Source organism: Heterodontus francisci, chromosome 33, assembly GCF_036365525.1.
Source record: "Heterodontus francisci isolate sHetFra1 chromosome 33, sHetFra1.hap1, whole genome shotgun sequence".
NCBI lineage: Eukaryota > Metazoa > Chordata > Chondrichthyes > Heterodontiformes > Heterodontidae > Heterodontus > Heterodontus francisci.
In genome coordinates, this window is record NC_090403.1 from 53,437,887 (window position 1) to 53,462,735 (window position 24,849).

Below are 24,849 nucleotides of genomic sequence, written 5' to 3' on the forward strand. Positions count from 1 at the left end.
TCTTCTCCCTGCTGCTCTCACATGCATTCAAGTTCTCAGAAGAAGGAATTTTCCTCCACACAAGATCAGGTGGCAGGTTGTTCAACCGTGCCCATCTAAAAGCGAAGACCAAAGTATGGAAAGTCCTCATCAGGGAACTCCTCTTTGCTGACGATGCTGCATTAACATCTCACACTGAAGAGTGTCTGCAGAGACTCATCGACAAGTTTGCGGCTGCCTGCAATGAATTTGGCCTAACCATCAGCCTCAAGAAAACGAACATCATGGGCCAGGACGTCAGAAATGCCCCATCCATCAATATCGGCGACCACACTCTGGAAGTGGTTCAAGAGTTCACCTACCTAGGCTCAACTATCACCAGTAACCTGTCTCTCGATGCAGAATTAAACAAGCGCATGGGAAAGGCTTCCTCTCGTATGTCCAGACTGGCCAAGAGAGTGTGGGAAAATGGAGCACTGACACAGAACACAAAAGTCCAAGTGTATCAAGCCTGTGTCCTCAGTACTTTGCTCTACGGCAGCGAGGCCTGGACAACGTATGTTAGCCAAGAGCGACGTCTCAATTCATTCCATCTTCGCTGCCTCCGGAAAATCCTTGTCATCAGGTGGCAGGCCCGTATCTCCAACACAGAAGTCCTCGAGGCGGCCAACATCCCCAGCATATACACCCTACTAAGCCAGCGGCGCCTGAGATGGCTTGGCCATGTGAACCGCATGGAAGATGGCAGGATCCCCAAGGACACATTGTACAGCGAGCTCGTCGGTGGTACCAGACCCACCAGCCGTCCATGGCTCCGCTTTAAAGACGTCTGCAAACGCGACATGAAGTCCTGTGACATTGATCACAAGTCGTGGAAGTCAGTTGCCAGCGATCGCCAGAGCTGGCGGGCATCTATAAAGGTGGGGCTAAAGCGTGGCTCGTCGAAGAGACTTAGCAGTTGGCAGGAAAAAAGACAGAAGTGCAAGGAGAGAGCCAACTGTGTAACAGCCCCGACAACCAATTTTATCTGCAGCACCTGTGGAAGAGTCTGTCACTCTAGAATTGGCCTTTATAGCCACTCCAGGCGCTGCTGCACAAACCACTGACCACCTCCAGGCGCTTACCCATTGTCTCTTGAGACAAGGAGGCCAAAGAAGAAGAAGACTGGGTAAACATTTCAGAACTGAGATGAGGAGAAATTTCTTCACCCAGAGAGTGGAGAGCCTGTGCAATTTGCTACCACAGAAAGCAGTTGAGGCCAAAACATTGTATGTTTTCAAGAAGGAGTTCAATATAGCTCTTGGGTCTAAAGGGATCAAAGGGTATGGGGTGAAAACAGGAACAGGTTTGTGAGTTGGATGATCAGCCATGATAATGAATGGCGGAGCAGGCTCGAAGGGCCGAATGGCCTACTCCTGCTCCTATTTCCTATGTTTCTATGTTTACTGTCTTTATTACTTAGATGAAGAGGTACAGAGCCACATATCGAAGTTTGCTGATGAGATAGACAACGTTCTTAGCCCTGGAAATGGAAGCATAAAATTGCGAGATTTAATGCATGGGCAAAACTGTGGTAAATGGATTTCAATATAGTCATTCACTTCAAACCTCAAAAGGATAGGTCAAAGTAATTTCTAAATGGTGAAGGACTAGACGCAGTGGGGCTCCAAAGTGGCTTCGTGGTCCATGTACATAGCTCTTTAAAACGTCACGGGCAGGTTACAAAAACAAATCAAAATGGTTAATGAAATGCTGACTTATATCTCGAGGACTTGAGTATAAGCGGTTAGAAGTCACGTAGCTAGTCAAAGCATTGGATAGACCACACTTATAGTACTGTGAGCAGTTCTGGGCAGCATATCGTAGAAAGGTAAGGACAGTGAAAGAAAGGACAGATGGTAAGTGGTGTGGGTGGCTTCCACTTTTCACCTCCCAACTGACCGCAGATTGTGTTTTGTTAAAAATGGTGCATCAGTCCCTGAGTGTTTTCTTAGCGTCAAATAGACAAACTGCAGGTTTTTTCATAGGTTTTTTTAAAAAAAGACGGTTAAATTTTTATTTTAACAACAAAACCCAAATTGTTCACAACCTTCAGCCACTCACGCGTTTGCACGCACATGCACACACAAAGATAGATAAAAGGGAAAGGGTAAGATGCAGTTAATGTCCCAAGTGATGTAAGAGTTCGATGTTCACAGAAACCTGTTGAATTGTCTCGGGAGGAAAGTCGTTTCTAAGGTGCAGGCCTGGATGTTTGCAGTCGTGGACTTGCTGAGGTATTCTAGATTTCTGGTGTTAAAACTTCAGTCCGGAGGCACCGGTCACCTTTTAAGTTCTTTGCTGCAGCGAGTTTAAGTATTGTATCAACGGCAGGGTTTCTTCCTTAACTGGACCAATCTCACAGCCTTTTCCTGGAAAGTAGTTTTCTGTGGTCTTTGGTTGATCTCCCATCTCGCTCCAGAGGGCGACCGTTTAAGGTAAAAATCCATCACATTTAAGTCCATCAGGTGACACAGAGCAATTTCCCCTGGTGTGACGACACAATGGTTCGGGATATGGGAACTATTGCTATCTGTTGGTATCTGGATGGGGACCGTTCTGTTAAAATGGTGCTATTTCATACCTGTTCATCTTGGTTTGGGCTGTGGAGTCAGTCTGTCTACAAAACCTTGGTTAGTCCCATTCCTGTAGGTAGGAGTCATTAACATGAAATGGGCTTCTTTCCATTTCAGTGGTTCTTCCCAGAGCTAATTCAGAGACAGTTAATGAGTTTTGTCTTTGCAGACAGGCTTATTTATTGACAGTACAGGGGAGGTCACCTGAACTCTACTCCATTTTGTCTGTAGTACAAATGTGCCCGTTTTTGAGATTCAGTTCAACAGTTGACTTTTACTTCATAATTCCGCCCATTCATTGTTTATTTCATCATGGCTCCTTCTGAGCATGACAAAGGATACATTGGTCTTGGAGGGAGTGGAGTGTGGATTTACTAGAATGATAGCTGGACTCCAAGGGTTAAATTGCAAGAAGAGCTTATACAAACTATGGTTGTATTCCCTGGAATTCAGAAAATTGTTAATGATATGATCTAAGTTTTCAAGATATTAACGGGAACAGATAGGGAAGATAAAGACATAGTATTTCTGGGTGGAGAGTCTCGGACTAGGGGACATAGCCTAGACATTAGAACTATACCTTTCAGGGGTGAAATTAGGAAAAAGTTCTTCACACAAAGAGTGGTAGAAGTTTGAAACTCTTTTCTGCAAACAGCATTTGATGCTGGGACCATTGTTGATTGTGAATCTGAAATTGCTAAATTTCTGTTAACTACAGGTATGAAGGGGTATGGGGTCAGGAGTTACACTGGAGATCTCTCCGCACCGTATGGCCGCTTTGTCTTTATTTTTTTATATTTAACTTGTTTTTTATATAATATATATATATATATGTACTGACTCTACTCAGTCCCTATTTGTAACTATAAAGAAACAACAAAACCAGTTTTTCTTGATGTCAGCCTTCCTTTTCAGCGAACATTGAAATATACAGTGAGATTGGCCGTGAACGCATTTATGTTTAAGTAGCTTCATGTTGACATTTTTAAAACTGACTTTACTAAACCGAAAGGGGAAGTGTAATAACATATGATGTAAAAGAATTTTGCAAGCAGATAGTTTACAGTATCTGGTGATCCTCGCTTGTAGCCTGTATTGTTGAGTTAAACATGAACTCTTGGGATTTGCTGATCTTTCATGCAGGCTACAACTGTTAGATGGACATTACAAGTGCTGAGTCTTTCCAAACTGTACAATATAAATCTTTGTCTGAGAGGATTGACTGGCTCATGTGTTTAACAATGCCACCTCAAAAATATGTGATTGTCTTTGTGCACCATTCCACAGAGCTTTATGGAAGAAAATTCCAGATAAAAAATTTCATATTGGAATTTTATGAATTAAAAAATTGCAAAACGAATGTGAACTTAAATTTGCCTGGCCGTTCTTTTTATTTTCTAACGTTCTCTGCTAATGGAAAATAAGTTGGGAGAAGTTTTATATTTTGACCAAATTACTTGTCTCATTTGTAGTTAAACTGCAGGGTTTAGAATGAACTTTCCTGGATGCCTGTTAAGTGATTAGTCAAAAATCGTGCAGGATCTGGTGGTTCAATCTATGAAGTTTGAAAGAAGCTTATTACGAGCACTTTTCACACTTAAATTTGTTTACAAAAAGCTGTTGTGGGTTTTCCATCAAATTGAAGATGTCTTTCTCAGCTGATTTATCTCACATTATGAAAGTGTGGTGTCCATGAAGTTAAGTGCCTTCTTTGTGTCCAAGAAGATTGAGTAATTAAAACAGGAGCACTGTTCTGGAATATTGTCCCTCTAAAGAAACCACTGAGCTTTGTAAAGAACGTTATTATCTTACTGAATGCTAGACTGACTTTGGATGAAAAGACAACCATCATTGCCAGTATAAATATACAATATTGAATGTCCCTTAGTGAAGTGCTAATTAAGAACATGGCAACAGGATTGTATTTAATTCTTGAGGACTAGATGGACTGTTTACTGTCTAAGCTCAAAAGTGTTTGTTTTACAGTATTTTTATCCGTTCTTAGGAAGTGGGCATAACCATTTATTGAGATGGCATTTATTGCCCATCCCTAGTTGCCAAGAGAAGATGGTGGTGGTCTGGTACCTTGAACCACTGGTAGCGGTTTGATAAAACTGAGTGACTTGCTAGGCTACTTCAGATGGAAACTGTGAATCAACCATGTTAGTGTAACTTCCTGCACCCATTTGCACATCTTGCTGTGTCTCCTAACTTAGTGTCTTGTGCGAACTTGGATATGTGATTTTCCATTCATCACAAAATTAAAATATATGGAGAAAAGCTAATACAGGTCTCTGCGGCAGACCACTTGCCACATCCTGCCAATTAGAGAACTTTCCCTTCGTCCCGACTGTGTTTCCTATCTCCCAACCAATTACCAACCCATGTCACAAGGTTACCTCCAAATCTGTGCGTTTTCATTTTTGCTAATCTCATGTGTAGAACCATATCAAGTGCCTGCTGGAATTCTATTTGGGCAACATCCATAGACACACTCCCATCCACCATGCTGGTGACCTCATCCAAAGAATGTGACCTATCCTTCACAAGTTCATGCTGCCACTCTTTGATGTATTCATACTTAATCTGTCTGTCTCTGCTGATAGATTCCAGTAACTTCCCCACAACTGAAGTTAAATTGACAGGTCTATATTTACCTGGTTTTTCCCTGTCCCATTTCTTAAATAATGGAGTGACATTTGAGATTTTCCAATCCAGTGTACAATTACTGGATCTGAAGAGCTTGGGACCCTTGCAACTGGCAGGTAAAGGTAACTTCCATTTTGCCACTCAAGGCTGGATTCAAGCTTAGAGGTGTACTTGTGACACTGTCCGTAATGCAATTTGGTCCCCCTTTTTGAGTCACTGGGTACCAGTTCTAATAATTCTCGAACTGATGGGACAAAAAGGCAGCCAGTGCTGAGTCATTTGCCCGCGATGACTTGCAGTCTGCTGTGAGGGGAAGTGAATGTGCCTTCAGTTTGTGGCTTTTCCCACTCCTGTTGAGACATCAGTCCTAAATTATGTACTTTCCCCAAATGATACAACAGGCATGAACCTGCAGCCCTACACTCCTCTATAATCTACCCTCCCACCAATGAATTATTTTATCAACTAGGTCCAATTCATTTCATGAACTGTAAATCCAATTGGAGTTTTTTCCCTCTAAATCCTATTGTCTCTTATCAGTGATCTGACTTTCAGTAATGAAGTATTCTCTGCATGATGTAATTGTATAAATTCCAGCTGCCTTTATGCCTGTCTGTGACTTGAAGCTGCTGGCGGGTTGGCATTTTTAGATTTAGTTTGCACTTCAGTGCGGCAAAATTTATTCAGTGCTATTTTGGCTCATTAACTGCTCTGGCAACAGTACATCACTTGCCTGTCTGCATCTGCAGTAAAAGATGTGAGTGATGTCTTAGAAAAATAACTTGTATCAAGTATAAACTAAATCTTGCTGGCAGAACAGACTTGCCTGTCTCTAAATGGCTGTGGTTAATCGCATTCTGCTTATGAGCAAAAGGTTTTAGAATGTTTTTGAAGGTTTCCCTCCTTTTTTGTTGTAGAATCGCCCTTTTTCTTGATCTCCACTTTCCCCTTCCAATCTCTCAACCATTAGGCTCCTGCATTGGGGAATGCTGGTGATAATATTTCTCACTGATCCACGTTTAATGCAGCACAACTCTCCTTTCCCACTTCTATCTTCTCACTGCCCCAAACTCCCCGCCGCATGTTTCTTTTTAATTTACTTCTGTGCAACTGATAATTCCTCCAAAACTTGCAACTTGTTTGCTGGGCAAAGACATACAAAAATCAGTTTCAATTGGGATTTGATCTCTACATCCCATGCTGGTCAGTTGGACTGGTTACTGACCTGGAACATTTTAAAAATAATCTAGTCATCACTAAGAGTGGCTCTCATTAGGGTTGCCGACCATCCAAGATTGACCTGGAATCTCCAGGAATGCAAGTTTAATCTCCAAGTCATTGCTGTGAGTAACCTAGCAGAGAGTTCAAAGGGGCATTAAAATAAATGATGCTTTTAAAAAAAAAAATTCTTTAAACTCGCCTTTTCATTAGATTTAAAAATATTAGAGATGGGAATAAAGACTGTTTGACAATCAGGATTCATGCAGTTGGGTAAGGAAAAGTTTACTTGCTTTCCAGTTGATGTGGGATAGAAACATAGAAAATAGGAGCAGGAGTAGGCCATTTGGCCCTTCGAGCCTGCTCTGCCATTCATTATGATCATGGCTGATCATCCAACTCAGTAACCTGTTCCGGCTTTCGCCCCATACCCTTTGATCCCTTTAGACCCAAGAGCTATATCTAACTTCTTGAAAACATACAATGTTCTGGCCTCAACTGCTTTCTGTGATAGCGAATTCCACAGGCTGACCACTCTCTGGGTGAAGAAATTTCTCCTCATCTCAGTCCTGAAAGGTTTACCCTGTATCCTTAGACTATGACCCCTGGTTCTGGTCTCCCCCACCATCGGGAGCATCCTTCCTGTATCTACTCTGTCAAGTCCTGTCAGAATTTTATAGGTTTTTATGAGATCCCCCCCCTCACTCTTCTGAACTCCAGCGGATATAATCCTAACTGACTCAATCTCTCCTCATACATCAGTCCCACCATCCCAGGAATCAGTCTGGTAAACCTTCGCTGCACTCCTCCTATAGCAAGAACATCCTTCCTCAGATAAGGAGACCAAAACTGCACACAATATTCCAGGTGTGGCCTCACCAAGTCCCTGTATAATTGCTGCAAGACATCCCTGCTCCTGTACTCGAATCCTCTCACTCTGAAGGCCAACATACCATTTGCCTTTTTTACCGCCTTTTGGACCTGCATGCTTACCTTCAGCGACTGGTGTACGAGAACGCCCAGGTCTCACTGCATATTCCCCTCTCTCAGTTCATAGCCATTCAGATAATCTGCCTTCCTGTTTTTGTTACTAAAGTGAATAACCTCACATTTATCCACATTATACTGCATCTGCCATGCATTAGCCCACTCACTCAACTTGTCCAAATCACCCTGAAGCCCCTCTGCATCCACCTCACAACTCACCCTCCCACCCAGTTTTGTGTCATCTGCAAATTTGGAGATATTACATTTAGTTCTTGGGCTGCAAGGGTGGACTTGTCAGGTGACCAATCATGGAAGCATGAGTGTTGGGTAGTTGGAGGCTGGAGGTCATGCGATGAAACCTCCTGGAATATATCCAGTCAGTGTTGGCAACCCTCACTTTTTCCCTTTTACCATAGAACCCAGTCTAAATTGCTAAAACTCAGGCCCAATTGTTAGTCAGTGGATACACAGGTTTATTTGAACATTTTTGTTCCCTAATAGCATTTCATCATTTGCCCTCACAAAAATAGGTTACCGCAAAAAATGAAAGGCTAACCATGCTCATATATAAAAATAGAATCAGGGTGTGTGTAATCTAAATTATGTAATGTTGGAACCTCGCAAATTGAGAGGTACTGATGGTTATTCACAAATTAGAATTTGCAAGTTGATACTGAAGCACAATGTAGATATTTCACAGGAATCCAACAGCATGTCTTAAACCCAAGCACAGAAGAGCAACTTGTTTCTATCTGTCAAACCAGCCATCTTTCAATGCTTTTTAAATTGTTAATTTGTGCTAAATTGAGTTACTTTTGTGTGGACTCACCTGCAAAGAAACAGTTTGAGATTTTCAAACCTATTTTGCTTTGGACTCCTTATCACTGGATTCTGGTGTGGCATCAGATGAGTGAGCTGTGTGCAAACCCACTGCACCATTGCCACCTGAATATTGTAGGATGAATTGTTTGAATTATCTTTGATTAGTACGACGCCTGTGTTGTTATTCTTGAATTCCAACTGCAGCTCTTCCTTTTGGAGCCCATTACTCAAAATGTTAACTTGCTTTTCTTTATCCATTTCAGCTAAAATGGATGATACTGTAGCTGGTTTGCTCTGTATTTCTTTTTTATATTCCATTTGTAAGACTGGTGAAGTTTTACTCCAAAAAAATTTTAAACAAGTTATGTCACTGTTATGTCAGCAAATCTGGATTCCTGGTAGCTAATCAAATATCTTTAATCTGTTATCTGCTTTCAAAAGTCATCATCTATGGTATCATTACAGTCAACACAAAGGAAAACTTGCCCCCTCTAGCAAGGATTTTCCAACATTAAATTTTCACAGGTAGCTGTGTTTACCAAAAAAAAATGCTCTTTTCATTAGACATCGCTGAAAGCCTCAGAGGTATTAATCACAACTTGTCAATTAAATCAAAAGATTCATGTTGATCTGGTACACTTCGCTTGTATGTAGTGTAAACTATTTACATTGTGCACTAAAAGGTGCTCTTATGTTAAAACTGCAGCCAGTGAAAGACGTGCAGTTCTCCTGTTGGCTGCACTTGTTAATGTGAAATAACCAACTCTAGGAGCAACAGAACCCCACTTTTTTAATCAATCCAGCTGCTGCTGGATTCAAAGCTTTGCTTCTGGCTGCAAGGTGGGAAGGAAAACTCGGGGGAAGTGGTGTTTGGAGGTTGATATAGAGCCACTCTCCCAAAACCTGGCATAGCAACGTAAAAGTATCAGACATTAGTGCATTTGTTCTCTCTTCCACTTTGATTCTCTCAATTCAGTATTCCTGAAATTGGACGTGAGTTGCATTGGAGTCCTCGTTTGAGTTTTATTCTTTTGAATTCATCTAGTTCATGCTTGTAGAGCCCAGACATTGAGGATCTTGGTGTTCTACAAACAGGAGTAGGAGTAGGCCATTTGGCCCTTCGAGCCTGCTCTGCCATTTGATAAGGTAGTGGCTGATTCTGATTGTGGCCTCAACTTTCCTGTCCACCTCCATAATCTTTTTGACTCTCTTGTCAATCAAGAATCTATTTAACTCGGCCTTAAAAATATTCAATGACTCCGCTTCCACTGCTCTGTGGGGAAGAGAATTCCACAGACTTTAACAACACTCAGAAAAAATTTCTCCTCATCGCTGTTGTAAATGGGGGACCCCTAATTTTTAAACTGTGTCCCCCTAGTTCTAGTCTCTCCCATAAGGGGTAACATCCTTTTAGCATTCACCCTGTCAAGTCCCCTCAGGATCCTATGTTTCAATAAGATCACTTCTAACAGGTCCAATCTGTCCAACCTTAACTCATATTATAACCCCCTCATTCCAGGAATCAGTCAAGTGAACCTTCTCTGAACTGCTTCTAATGCAATTATATCCTTTCCTAAGTAAGGAGACCAAAACTGTACACAGTACTCCAGATGTGGTCTCGCCAATGCCCTGTACAACTGTAGCAAAACTTTCCTACTTTTATATTCCATTCCCCTTGCAATAAATGGCAACATTCCATTTGCCTTCCTAATCACTTGCTGTACCTGCAGACTAACTTTTTGTGAATCATGTACCATGACACCCAGATCTCTCTCCACTGCAGAGTTCTGCAATCTCTCTCCATTCAGATAATGTACTGCTTTTCTATTCTTCCTGCCAAAGTGGACAAGTTCATATTTTCCAACATTACACTCCATCTGCCAAATTTTTGCCCACTCACTAATCTATCTATGTCCCTTTGCAGACTCTGTCCTTTTTGCAACTTACTTTCCTACCTATCTTTGTGTCATCAAATTTAGCAACCATACATTTGGTCCCTTCATCCAAGTCGTTGATATAGATTGTAAATAGTTGAGGCCCCCAGCACTGATCCCTGTGGCACTCCACGAGTTACAGCTTGCCAACCCAAAAATGTCCCATTTATCCCTACTCTCTGCTTCCTGTTAGTTAACCAATCTTCAATCCATGCTAATATGTGTCCCCCTACACCATGAGCTCTTATTTTGTGTCGTAACCTTTGATGTGGCACCTTTATCGAATGCCTTTTGGAAATCCAAGTACATCACATCTACAAGTTTCCCTTTATCCACCTTCCTTGCTGTCTTCCTCAAAGAAGTCTAATAAATTAGTCAAACGCGATTTCCCTTTCAGGAAACCATGTTAACTCTGCCTGATTGCTGAGTTTCTCCATTCAATAAGTATTTAAAGAGCTAAAATTAGCATATTTTCCCCACCTTGATGCTTGAAATTGTTTAACACTGATTATGACTGGGGGTTACACATTTCCACTGAGCTCATGTGTACTGAAAAATGGATTGAGGCTTCCGGAGGGATTACTCCTCTGCATCATTATCTGGGGAAATTAATCTCGTCTATCTGGGTTTACTACAGTTCCTGGTCCAAAGATGTAGGGGTCATGCAACAGCCAGGCTGCACTGCTTCCAGATGATAAATTAGTTTCTGCGGTTTTGACAGCAATTGAATGCAGTGGATTATGTCTAGAGCACCTTTTACCAAGGATGTAGAGCATCTCCTTATTTGATGTCTTAATCCTTCAAGAACCAGAATTAAGTTTCCTCTGTGCAGAAATGTCATGGTTGTATTTATGTTTGGCTTACTTTAATCAGAGTGAAAAATAAATGTCTCACTGTGAAGTATTAATAACTATGGAGAGATAGGATATAGTAGCTATAATGGAAGTATGGTTTAGGTATGAGCAGAAGTGGGAACTTAATATTACGAGTTATAGTTTCAGGAGAGATATGAAGCTGGGGGGGCGGTGGGGCGGAGAGAGGCAGTAAGGTAGATGTGTTGGGGAGAGACTCTTATCACAACATTAGAGTGTAGAGTTCCAATGATAGATTAAATTAAACTGAAGCTTAAAAGGAAGGTTTGGATATGAGATGAGCCCTTGTATCCTGATCCATTTGTTTTATAAGTGAGGGGAGGAATTACTTTGGAGTTATTTAGAAATGTATGTAAGGTTGCAGTTATTTTTATTCTTGGGATATAATGACACTGGTAAATGAATATTTAATGCCAATCCCTAGTTACCCTTAAGTCAACCACTATTAGTCTGAAACTGGTAGCCCCAGAGTGTGACAAGTACAGCAAACAAGATGTATACATATTATGGGCTGTGAATTTCACTCTTCCCAGCAGGAGCGAACTCTTTGCATACATACTTGCTCAGGACTGCTGTCTCTGGTGGATCAGCTTTTTGTGAACACAGGAATTCTGTTTTTCATACTGTTCAAAAATACTCAGTTTATCTCAGAAATGTTGGTGGGTTCTGAGTACTTTTTAAACCCAGCTCTACTGTATGTGAATCTGAGCCTAAGCCCAAGTCTTATCAAAGAGGCCTCACGTTGTTTGGTTTTAGTGTTCCAAAGCCCTGCAACTTTCAAAATAACACTAAACTGAAGCCAGCTCACAGATGCAAAAATGGAAGGGTAACTGCAGCAATAGTTTCATCCTTGGGAAGGCAATTAAAAAAATATGTACTGTATTTCAAAAGCAAAATGGTGAATTCAATTGTGCTGTCTGTGATTGCAGGAGTGGTGGACCCATCTGTGGTTGAATGAAGGCTTTGCTTCCTGGATTGAGTATCTCTGTGTTGACCACTGCTTCCCTGAATATGACATCTGGACCCAGTTTGTGTCTGCCGACTACACACGAGCACTGGAACTTGATGCTCTTGACAGCAGTCATCCAATTGAGGTAGGGCAATTCCTCCTCCCTGAGCCCTTGCACGTCATGTGAAGATACAGGAATGCTTTGATAGTTTCGTGGCTTGGTGCAGGATACACTATCATTTTAACATGGGTCTTAATATCTCTGTTTAATGAAAAACATTTGTGGAAAGGTGTATTGTCTTACCTGTGTAGCTTAACTCTGTGTGCTCTATGGGAGTAATGGTTCTTTGGTTACATTCTTCAAAAGTTCTTTTCTCATTTTTTGTTGCTCCTCTATTTTATTTCCTGCAAATTTTCTTTTCTCTGCTGAAGGTGCTGGCTTTTACTGTAAATTCCCATGGACATCAACAGCCTTGCAGTATGTTGCCTAACTGGCCGTTCTGTAAATGAATGTAGGTAATCCGTTTGATTGGGAAGGTAGTGTGATTGTGCCCACTCCTGCATATACCTGCATTTTCCAACCAAGATCAAGATTCCAGACCTGGTTCCTAGCCCAGGGACACTGAGCCACTTGTGTTTTGTCAATTGTCCTGGAAAAGTACGCAACAGGTTTTGCACAGCCATCATGATTAATTATTCACTTCTGATATCATTTGGTGCAAAACTCCCCAAGCTGTGGAAAGCACGTCTCCCACAACTGTAGAAGTATACTAATATTGCATTCTGTTATACAGTGTCACAAACATTAACTTAAATGAAATGTAGAATTTTAAGACAATGATTCTTTGACTGGAAATTTAATTTGGGAAATCGCTTATGTTCACCTTTCTGGCCTTTTTGCATATCTGCTATTCCTTGTTTCCAACCCCATTAAATAAGTCATTTTCCAGTGCAAAATTGGTACCTTTACTGAAATAACAGTTGGGATATCAGACTATCAGGAAAGTAAGAAAATTAATGGCAATTTTATCCACATTAATAAACTCCCAAAAAAATCAGCCATTGAAGAATAAGCTGCAATATTCTGCCAGAAAGTATATCCGATCTTTTGAAATACTTGATCACTAATGAGTCAGCATCGTACTACAACCACCATTAAATTCTCACACTTTAGCTCAGCAGGAAAAAAAATGGGTCAGCACACAGGAGATTTAGTGACGACTATTGTCATGGGTGCTCATTGCAATCTTGGAGCTATGTGAAACCCACCACCTTGGCACCCCTTCATTTGTGGTCCTCAAATTGGATGCTTCCTGTGCTTCTGGTGTTGGTTCATAGTCTTCATTTCTGGGATGTTGCTTGAGCCATGGTGGGGGAGAATGGGGGGGTGGTATGGCAGGAGAAGGTGTTAAGTGATTCTAATTTTTTATTTTGTAAATACAGCAGTTGCCATATGGGAATTCTGTCAGTGTCCCTCAAGTAGGTCATTGTTCAGGCTAGTATACTTGTATTTTGGTTTTCTCCATAGAGGAGTAAATAGTGGGAGGGGGAATTCAACTGACACAAAAATACCATTAGCACATCTAATTGCATCTTTAAAAAAAATCTTGCATCTATGTGTACCTCCTATTAAATTGTTTTCATTCTAAATTCCAGTGTCATTTAAGGAAGGAACTGCCCATATGACCTTGATATGCTGTAATGAGATGCTCCCAGGGGAGTTGCTGCAGAAGCGCCACTAGTAGGAAGGTGTTACTAAAGCATGACAAATTTGCGCAGACAGTTCCTATTATAAATGTGGACACAGGAATTTAAAATGGAAATATATAAGTTAGGACAGAATATATATTTCTTGAAAATAGGTCTGAATTATGTCTGCATGCCCTGGACCAATTTGCTCACAGCTTCTAAATCCACTTCACCTGAAGGTTACAATTGGTCTTGATTCCCTATGTGTAATGTCTTTGGAGATTGCCTATTATATTCACATGATCATCACCTATGGTTCAGAACACAATGGAGCTGGTTTGTTAGAGACACTGATGTGCAGCGCGACGCCGTTATCCAAAAAAAAACCACACAGCAACGTCTTGATGAAATGCCACTGACTTTTATGCTGTGTACAGGTCAAGGATGTTTTATTGAATTTCCATTCCTTCCAAGTTGTTAGTACCAGCTGCAATACTACTTTAACAGAATAAACATAAATGCAAATATTTTGTGCTGTCCCTGTAATTCACAGAATCAAGAATCCCTGGAGTTCAGGTTAGATTAAAACTCTGCTAGGCACTTCCTGTCTCATCTTTGGTTATAGTTGAGATTGACATTTTTTTTTAAATTTTCACCACGCAGAGCAAAGTAGCCCTTCTTGGGTCTGTACAATAAGTATTAAAAAGGATTTAATATTGTGTTCAAGCTTCCCCTTGCTATTTTCTATTTTTAAAAAACAAGTAAACATTTTGTAAGGAGAGATAATATGTTGACAAAGATTATCGAATGCACAGAAGAATGCACTTTGGTCCATACTTCCTTAGAAACCTGAGGTTGCCCCATCACAGCATCAAGCTGTTAGTTGAATGATTTGAGAGTTTATCGTATCCAGAAGACTATTTCAGTTAGTACTATTTATGAGAGATGTACATTAGTGTTGGACATGCCTTTTACCGGTTTGTACCTATCCCCTTGTCTTTCAGTCATGTTTTAATTTGAACTGGTGTTCCAAATTCCCCTTTCCTATTTCATACAATATCTTGTATGCCTCCTGAGTCATTCCCTCTCACACTCTTCCTTTTAAAATGGAAGTGTACAAGTTGTTTGAACCTATCTTCTTGTTTCAGTTCTTTGAATCAATCTTGTGGCCCTTCCCTGCTCCCACTTCCTGAGCTCTGTTCTTGTTTGACCTTCTTTGACATGACAGTGTGAAGTGCCACAAATGTAACCGCAATTCGTGTTGCAGCAGGGCAACTTCAACAAGAATGTCTCTAACCAGCAATATTAGAGAATAAAATACTGTAAATGTGAGTTAACTTAGAAACTAAAATCTAACAAATGTAGTTAGTTCCTTTCTGTAGCATTTAGGATTCTTTAAATTACCTCAAATAAAAACATTTGATTCTGACAGGATCAGCCCTTGGGGGTAAGTACTTCTGAGTTTGTATTCTTAGGCGCATATAAATGTGTAGAACGTATACTTGCATAAGCACACACTGTTTAGCCTACTCCAATTATGGTTGAACTTCTTCAGTTTTTAAACAAGAAAACATTAAAATGCAATGTATTTTTTTAAAGGTCACTGTAGGACATCCAGCAGAAGTGGATGAAATATTTGATGCAATTTCTTATAGCAAAGGAGCATCAGTAATTCGAATGCTGCACAATTACATTGGGGACGAGGTAAGGCTCTTAAAGCATAACTTGGCAATATATGTGTTACTGGGACTGTGATTTCATTAGCACCCGTGTTTAGACGGTTTTGAAATGTATAGAATTTGGGCTTCTTTCAAAAGTTCAAAAATGCAACTTGTTTTGATGTTTGTCTTTGAAAGCTGGCAATTCTGCATTGGTTCTACAGCACAAATATCTATCATTATCTATATAGTGTATGCTGTAGCACCCTACCCTGATGGGTTGTGGTGGAGAGGCAGTTATCAATAATTATTTTGACCCACCCTCCAATTTTAGGTGTCAGTAGTCAGTAACACTCTTGCTAGATGGTTGTGGGTTCAAGCCCCACTCCAGAGACTTGAGGACAGAATCTAGGTTGACACTCCTGTGTGGCACTGAGGGAGTGTTACACTGTCAGAGATGTGTCGCCTTTGGAACAAAATGTTAAATGTCTGCCTTAAGGTGGGCAAAAAAAATCCCTTGGCATAATAAATCTACATTTTTTAGATTTTAGTTTCTAAGTTAACTCACATTTACAGTGTTTTATTCTCTAATATTGCTGGTTAGAGAGACACTGAGAGTTGATAATTCTTGTCGAAGTTGCCCTGCTGTAACACGAATCGTGGTTACACTTGTGGCACTTCACACTGTCATGTCAAAGAAGGTCAAACAAAAACAGAGCTCAGGAAGTGGGGGCAGGGAAGGGCCACAAGATTGATTCAAAGAACTGAAACAAGAAGATAGGTTCAAACAACTTGTACTCTTCGATTTTAAAATGCCAGGAAGAGTAGGGAAGTTCTCCCACTGTCCTAGCCAACATGTCTATCTCAACCAGCACCTAAAATAGAACTTCTGGTAATTTAACACACTGCTGTTGATGGGACCTTGCTGTGCACAAATTGACTGCTCTGTTTCCCCACATTATAACAGCACTTTAGAGTGTCCTGAGGTCACGAAAGGCACTATGTAAATGTATTTTTTTTATACCAAAGAACAAATGAAAATATACAAATGCAGAGAATTCTGGAACTACTTCGAGGGGCAGTCGAACTCCTCTCAGAAGGAAAAAAAACAAGTTAATGTTTTGGGTGTATGTCCTTCACTAGGACTGAATTCTGATAAATTCTGATTATACCTGCAACATTAGCCTGCCTTTCCTTTTTACTGACTACCCTGCCATGTATTTCCAACATTATCTGTGTGTGTATTTTTTGTCATTATTTGATTTTAGGTTTAAATTCAAACCTACAGTAAGAGCTGAAAACCCAGCTATCAAGCTGCTGTACATCCAAACAGGTTCTATAATCTAATTTTAAAATGTCTTTTTTGATGTAAGAGGGGAAATGTGAATAAGGGATACTGGGAGGTGATCACAAGGCTGTAATCTAATCAAGGCCCAAATATCATGAGGGAAGTGGAAACCGTTTCCAATTCACTTGAATGCCTCAATCAAACGAGAACCTTGAAATCTTTCCCTGTCTTAGATGCAATCTACTGTGTTTATTTTTCTGAGATTTTAGATTCTCTTTTTTTAAGAAGCAGCGATAATACTGTAGGTGTGTTCAGTTATTACATTATTCTCAAACTGCTGCATTAATTAGAGTGGAATTATTACAAATTTATTTTAAAATAATTTGCAATTGATAGTTTAGAAGCTATTTGTTCCCACCAATTGGACAGTTTTTAAAACACTGTATATTGTCATGTTTCTGTTGGTCTTGAACAGATTTCCAGAATTTTAAAACATTCTTGTTTTACCTGATTTGTGAGGCAATGGTAATTAAAATAAGGAGATCCTTCTAGTGTTGTTTTTACATTCATTGCCAGACTCTTGTCTGATGCTGTGATTTTACACAAACCATGGCAACAAGACTAGAGTCAAATTCTTATTCATAGACCTTTTTGCACATCACAAGAAAATGAAGAGCTGTGAGGATAGTAGTTGGGATATGAGGGGATGTGATGGGCAGATGGGAGGAAGGAGAAGGAAACCTGTGATTATCATCCTCATTTCTGCAGGGTTCCACGAAAAAATGTTTCAAGATCACTAATATTGATATCAGAGTGCCTTAGATTTAGCAAGGTTTGTTAAAACAGATCTGCAGTCTATTGTTGCATTGCAAATTTTGTAATTTAAAAGAAGCACAGATCGTCCCCTTTGTCCTTTATCACATGTTTACATACTGCAGGCATGTGGGCATCAAGCTATATGATTTACTTGAACCTGAAAGTTTCATAATAAGATCTTCATGTCCTACTTCACGTAGGTGGGCCCAGTTGCATCAGGCCTTGTGCAGGAGTTCATAACAACTCTGAGTTTATCTGCAAGTCATGGCAGAGGGCTGAGGAAAAAAATAAACCCTTCAAGGTCAAGTTACAATTCTTTCCACTTTCCTTAGCTGTTGTTTTGCAAAATTTTAAAAGAAAAAACATTTCGAACCATAACATTTAAGAGCTTTCACACTTAAAGAATATTATTTTTATCTATTTAAAAAATATATACTTGCCATAAAATGGTGAGCTTCCTAATTTGGTTAGCAGCTTACCAAGCTGCATGTTGAAACACATTTGGGTTCTACCTTGCCTCCTTGTTTTTCCCATTAGCCTAGAAATTACTGACTGAGATGTTAGTGTAAAAACATGTAACATGTTTGACATTTCTCTGCTATTTTAACAGAGGAATTAACTCATTTAAAATATGATTTACGCCTCTTTTAGAGTAGATAAGAAAAATGTCACACAAATGCATCAAAATCTTGTACACTAAAATTGCAAACAATATTTCCAGGCTAATCTAAGCACAGTGGGAAGTGGCTTAGTTAGCCACTGAGGTTGAGTGCAGAAGCATCTTGTTTCAGCACTCAGCCTTGTATACGGTAAGATGATTTTGCGAAATTTAGGGGTAAGTTTCCCCCACACCACTTCAGAAATCAAGAAGGACAAGGTCAGTGTGGAACCTTATCGTGAATTATTCCTTGAAAACAAGATTGCGGACACTGTATTTTGCCATGTCACAGTTCTGATGCTAAAATGTACTACTGGCCAGACTTCCTTTTCTCTTCCACCATCAAACAAAAAAACCCTCCAAATTTAACAACCTTTACCCCAGCAACAGTAAGATCTTGTATATAGATTTCTATTTGTTTTTTGCAATGCTGTCATTTTATTACAAGAATATACAGTCAGAAAATGATAGGTTACAGCAAGTGACAGGTATGACTCAGGTTAATTTTTAATTCTTTGTTAGTAAGCATCTAGATGATAAACATGCAATGAAATGTTTTATGGAAGAGGGAAGCAAGACTGAAATTCGGCCATTAACATTGTTTTATATTTTGTGCCTGTTCCATTTGTGTTAGAATAAACTGATTTTAAAAGGAGCATTTTAACTTGTCACTAAATTTTTTTCAGTTTTATTTTAGTTTGTGCTAGGATGCTATCTTGTACCTGCTACCTTGATTGATTTGCTAATTTTATTTAAAAACGTTGTTCTTTACAGGATTTCAGAAAAGGAATGAACTTGTACTTGACAAAATTTCAAAATAAAAATGCAGCAACAGGTAAGCACTGTTCAACTTGAATCTCAATAGATTAACTCTTTGTGGACTAGCTATTCTGGCACAAAAACAAGAAATGCTGGATTCACTCAGCAGGTCTGGCAGCATTTGTGGAAAGAGAAGCAGAGTTAACGTTTCGGGTCAGTGACCCTTCTTCGGAACTGGCACTTTTGGAAGGAGAGCTGGGAATTGTCCTGGTTTCCTGATCAACATTCTTCCCTAATCAGTTCCACCAAAAGCAGATTATCTGGTCATTCCTCTATTTGCTGGCTGTGTGCAAATTAACAACAATTTAGGGGCGGCGCAGTGGTTAGCACCGCAGCCTCACAGCTCCAGTGATCCGGGTTCAATTCTGGGTACTGCCTGTGTGGAGTTTGCAAGTTCTCCCTGTGTCTGCGTGGGTTTCCTCCGGGTGCTCCGGTTTCCTCCCACAAGCCAAAGGACTTGCAGGTTGGTAGGTAAATTGGCTATTATAAATTGCCCCTAGTATAGGTAGGTGGTAGGGGAATATAGGAACAGGTGGGGATGTGGTAGGAATATGGGATTAGTGCAGGATTAGTATAAATGGGTGGTTGATGCTCGGCACAGACTCGGTGGGCCGAAGGGCCTGTTTCAGTGCTGTATCTCTAACTAACTAACTAATTACTGTACTGCAAACAATCATTGATCTTGCATGAACTGCTTTAGATTATCTGAGAGATGGGATAGGATGCTGTATAAATTGTCCTTTCTGGCATCAAATACTAACTGTCTAAATGTAGTAGTTTAGTGCTGGTCCTTACTTGACACCCAGCAGCCTGCTGGAGTATCTAGCATAATCTGGCCAGTGGAGTGCTTTCTTAATTGTGTATGATACCAGATTAGTACTGGCCCGCAGTGAATTAAGTGGAGCTGTTCCGGAATGCAGGTGGCCTCCTTGTAACTGACCTCATACTGCTTCATGAGTGGCAGAAAGCTAAAATGGCTGATCATCTTGCAGTTTCAAACCAAATTAAATTTTACGGTGAACAGTTTCAGAATACTATAAAATGTTTGGAAATTATGATATAATTTGTCTATGAAACACAAATGAAGAAGCTTCTGTCAGTCCAGTTAGTATGATTCCTCCGCAGTAACACAACACAGAGTAGAGGTTAGAATGGGACAGAAAACAACTCATGATTAGAGTAAATTGAAAGCTTTTAAGAAAGGCATAACATTTGGATGATGAGCTACAAGAGGTATCTCTGTTCCTGCATTCCCTTTAAAATAGCACCATTTAGTTCATATTGCCTCACCTCATTCTTCCTACCAAAATGTATTACTTCACACTTCTCTGCATTAAATTTCATCTGCCATGCGTCTGCCCCTTTCACCAGTCTGTGTCCTCCTGAATTCAATTACTATCCTTATTGTTTACTACATTTCTGAGTTTTATGTCATCGGCAGACTTTGGAATTGTGTCCTGTACATTCAGGTCATTAGTATAATTCAAAGGCAGTGATTTCTTTAATTGTCCAAAAATGGCTCTTACATGTTGCAATAACTTCTTATTGTCATTATTAGTAAACGTTTAATTTGTCCTGTCATGTGTTTTCACAGTTAGGAAATAATAGATGCCTGAGAGTGATTTTAAGGCTCTAATTTAATTGAGGGGGTTTAAATTGCCTGCTGAACTACAAGATTAGAATCACATCACTGTACCTGTTGCCTCTTCTAGTAAAAGAAAAGGGTTATTCTGTTTGTGCAAATTTTAACCTGTAACATGAACAAAATACAGATTCGGAGGGAGGAAGAGGGTGCAACAGTAAGTTAACACATAGTCCTTTCACTTCTGTGATTGATTAGGTCTAGACAAGATGAAAATTTCCCCTCTGATGTGAATGAGTTTGGGCAGTCTCGACCCGTTCCTTGTGAGAGCTTCCAGAGTGCAAACGACTAAAAATTTGGGCCTAATTTCCAGTCCCACTCTGGTCATTAGAAAGACTGGAACTGTCAAACTGAAGCAGCAGGGGTGCTCTTTGAGGTTTAACTGCGGCACAATTGCAACAAGCTTTAGTCTTCACTCGTGTCACTATGCTAAACATCAGAGATCTTAAACACTGTGTGCTCACAATATTAAGTGTTCCGTCCCTTACCAAAACATCTATCATTTTGACAAATAAAATAACTTTAAAAATGGATATGCAGTAAGGGAACACGTGAGATGCACACTTTGTCTTCCAGTGTTGAGTAAGCTACATAATCTCTCTATCGCCTAGCGTGTTTACAATGTAAAATTTCCATAAGTTGTCTTTTGTCAGTCATGAAATAACAGAGCCACTAATCTTCTCCTTCTCCATTGTGCCTCTCAATAATGCCTGGCTATCCCACATGAACCCAACTACACGTGTTGGGTTCGGGTCGGGTCTATATTCCGAGTCCAGCATTCAGGCTCGGGTTGGGTCGGGCTGGACAGTGCTGCTTCCGGGAAGTCACAGGATCAGGCTTACCCATGATTCCCCACAACTCTATCTGCAGGAATAGCCTGCTGCCGGAACGGATGAAGGATATTCATGTCGTGTGGGAAAAAAAATTTGTGGTCGGGTTTTAATTTTATACCGGAACCAGGCTTTACCTCCCAAACCCTGCTGTATTTCTCTTAATAGCTGTATGTGGTTGTAAATTTGAGTTTTGAATCTTGGAGGTGGTGATACTTCATGCTTTAGTCTAAGGATTTTCATATTTTTCCTCAGAGGATCTCTGGAGCTGTTTGGAACGAGCTAGCGGAAAACCTGTTAATGCTGTGATGAGCTCCTGGACAAAACAGATGGGATTTCCCCTCATTTATGTTCAAGAAAAGCAGGTGTGTTGCTCACCCAGTCGTTATCTCTGAATGTGTCCATATTTACAAGACAGAGTGGAAATGGGTTTATAGAATCATAAAAATTTACAGCACAGATAAAAGCCATTTGGCCCATCATGCCTGTGCTGACTCTTTAAAAAGTGCTTCATTCAGAAATGTTTTACACCATTTCTTCAGGCAAACTCCTATGTTTTGAAAAATAATTAATTGAGCTCCTTCAATGGCTTATTGTGTCTTAAGTCTCTCTTCTCTTGTGGGACAGTATAGTTGGCTTCAGTGAATTTCCACTGGAGAGGAATACACCAGCTAGAGTTTCTACTCCTGTTTACTCCTCGAAACCCTGCTAGAAGTATGTGTGTGTAGGTGCTGGGTGAAGACATGTTTTTATTTGACTCTGGCACCCCTGTGGTTGATTAGCCCATTGCTGCTCATGGTCCAGGAACATGCAGAGCGAAAATTACAAAAAGGGAAAGTAATTAAAAATCTTTACTTCAGTGGCAAGCAGGCGACTGCTGGTGAAGCAGGAGTATTAATAGTATCAGGCAGGGTGTCTTAACACAAAATATGGTTAGACAGTGCCATACAGTTCGATTGTTTATCAACTGATAGGGAACATGATTTTGTGCTCTGCTACATTAGCAGTAATTTAATGCCATTCTGTACAGGGAAATGGCCTCTCAAAGGGAAACTTTGTTTGGGCTTCTTGCTCTCCGTCCCTCCTTCCTATAAAGTACCAATTTCCTTTATGGTGTTTGAAAACTCTATGGCACTATACACCATGTTCAAACTATTTTGTAGCTCTTCTATTTCTGGATTTCACTAAAATGTGTTTCTTTTTTTTGCAACTTGTGACCTTTTAGAAATGGGAACCTTTTGACAACAAACCGTTCAGCCTTATATATTCATTTCATGTATTAGACATAGAGTACTCTGGTATCTAAAAATATAATCTATTTTTCAGCAAGGGGACAGCCGTGTGCTGAAGATTTCTCAGAAGAAATTCTGTGCCAGTGGACCTTTTACTGGTAAGGGCAAATTAAATAACAGAAGCTGTGTTATGTTTACTTGTAAATTAGCCCTGTGAATACTGAATAACCTCTCTAAACTTTCAGAATTGGAACTTTTCCCTTTTCATATAACTTTTATAAAGATACTGCTTTTAGATTTCTAATAAATATTGCAAAGCAGATTTGATTATGGTACTGTGATCCTCCAAGGTTGCAATTGCAAAGTCCTTTTATGTCTAAAACTGACACATTGCCAGAAAACAATTTAACTTTTTCAATAGTTTTACATTCAAAATCTTAATTTTAGAGCTTGGGGAGCTAAATATTTTTGCATGTCACGCCAGCATCAAGAAATCTTGACACAGGCATAGCATTTAATATCAACTTCCAATCTCTGTGCCCAAACAGGTGCCATGATCCTGCTACCCTGCCCCAACAAGGACTTTAATGCCTATCTTCTAACCCCAGCTGAAAGCAACTGATTTAGCGTCACTAACTGCATTTGCACGAGTTTGTATTTCACACACTAGCTTTGTGATGTTGAAGTGAGATTTTGAGTTTAGCACAATTTCGTATTGAATTCTGGTTAGTTTTGTACCAAATCCTAACGCACGACTCAAAGGTTGAAAGAGCAACATTCTCAGTCAGTGTGCAAACCTGACTACTTTTTCTTTAAAGTAATCATTTCCAAAACTTCTACAAAAAATGCAAGACTTTATAATGCACAGTTTTCTTGGCCTAAAGTTTTTTTTTAAATGGAAGTTATAATTTACCTTAGTGTTAAAGCACTGGCATAGGTTCAAACTGAGGTTTGGAACCAAGCTTGGGAAAGTGTTCTTTTCATAGGAGAGGGGGAGGATGTCATAGGCTGTGTTGGAGGGCATCGGTAAATGGGAGAGGTCATCAGTAATTGGGCGAGGACACCAGCAAGTGGGTGAATTGGATGAGAGCACCAGTAAATGGGGAAATCAGGGAGGGCAACAGTAAATGGGGGAATTGAAAGAGGACCTGAGTACCGGGAATTGGGAGAGATGACCAATAAAATGGGCTGTTTTCTGTAGGAAAAAGAAGACGGGTGACAGAGGGTAGTAAAATTATGAAGGATTTTGATGTGTTAGATGTAGCAAAGATGTTTCCACTTGCGGGGGTCTAATACTGATAAGTGCAGTAAGAGATTCTGGAGGAACGTCTTTACCCAGAGAATGGTGAGACGGTGAAACTCTGCCACATAGAGTGGTTGAGGCAGGTGGCCAAAGGCTTGGTCAAAGAGGTAGGTTTTAAGGGGCGTTGGAGAGGAGAGAGAGAGAGACAGGGAGGTTTAGGGAGGGAATTCCAAAATTTAGTGCCCAGACAGATGAAGGCACAGCTGCCAAGATTGAATAAAGGAACTGGGGATGCACGAGGCCAGAGTTGGAGGAATAGAGTTCCCAAAGGGTTGTAGGCCTGGAGGGGATTATTGATATAGTGAGGGGAGAGACCATGGAGAAATTTGAACATAAGGATGAGAATTTTTAAATTGGGGTGCTGGTGGATGAGAAGCCAATGTAGGTTAATGGACACGAGTGATTGGGATTTGGTGCAAGTTAGGATATGGACACCAAATTTTTGGATGAGTTCAAGTTTATGGAGGGTGAGGAAGATGGTCAGGAGAGCATTGGATTCGTTGAGTCTCGAGGCAACAGAATCGTGGATGAGTGTTTCAGATGCAGATAGGCTGAGGCAGGAGTGGAGATGGACGATATTGCAGAGGTGGCAGTTGGTGTTCTTAATGGTCAAGCAGATGTGGGATTGGAAACTCCGCTCTGAGTCAAGTAGATCACCAAGGTTGTGCAGTCTGGTTCAGATCAAACAGTGGCCAGTGAGGAAGTTGGATTTGGTATCTTGGGAAAGAGTTTGTGGTGAGGGTTGAAGACAATGGCTTCAGGCTTCCCAGTGGATGGAGAGCTGGGTGTCGTCAGCATTCACATGGAGCCTCATGTCTTTCGATGATGTTGCTGAAGCTCAGCATTTAAATGAAAAATAGGAGGAGCCCAAGAATAGCTTTTTTGGGGG

General features: G+C 40.3%; 1 protein-coding gene across 1 annotated transcript in view; it reads left to right on the forward strand.

Moving 5' to 3' along the window:
* Window positions 1-24,849, forward strand: part of npepps (aminopeptidase puromycin sensitive) — a 225,265-nt gene that overhangs the window by 142,756 nt on the left and 57,660 nt on the right. Inside the window, exons 10-14 of the mRNA XM_068013580.1 lie at window positions 12,006-12,170; window positions 15,314-15,418; window positions 18,909-18,969; window positions 21,681-21,790; window positions 22,752-22,815. Coding sequence (XP_067869681.1) covers window positions 12,006-12,170; window positions 15,314-15,418; window positions 18,909-18,969; window positions 21,681-21,790; window positions 22,752-22,815 — 505 coding nt within the window. The remainder of the gene's footprint in view (window positions 1-12,005; window positions 12,171-15,313; window positions 15,419-18,908; window positions 18,970-21,680; window positions 21,791-22,751; window positions 22,816-24,849) is intronic.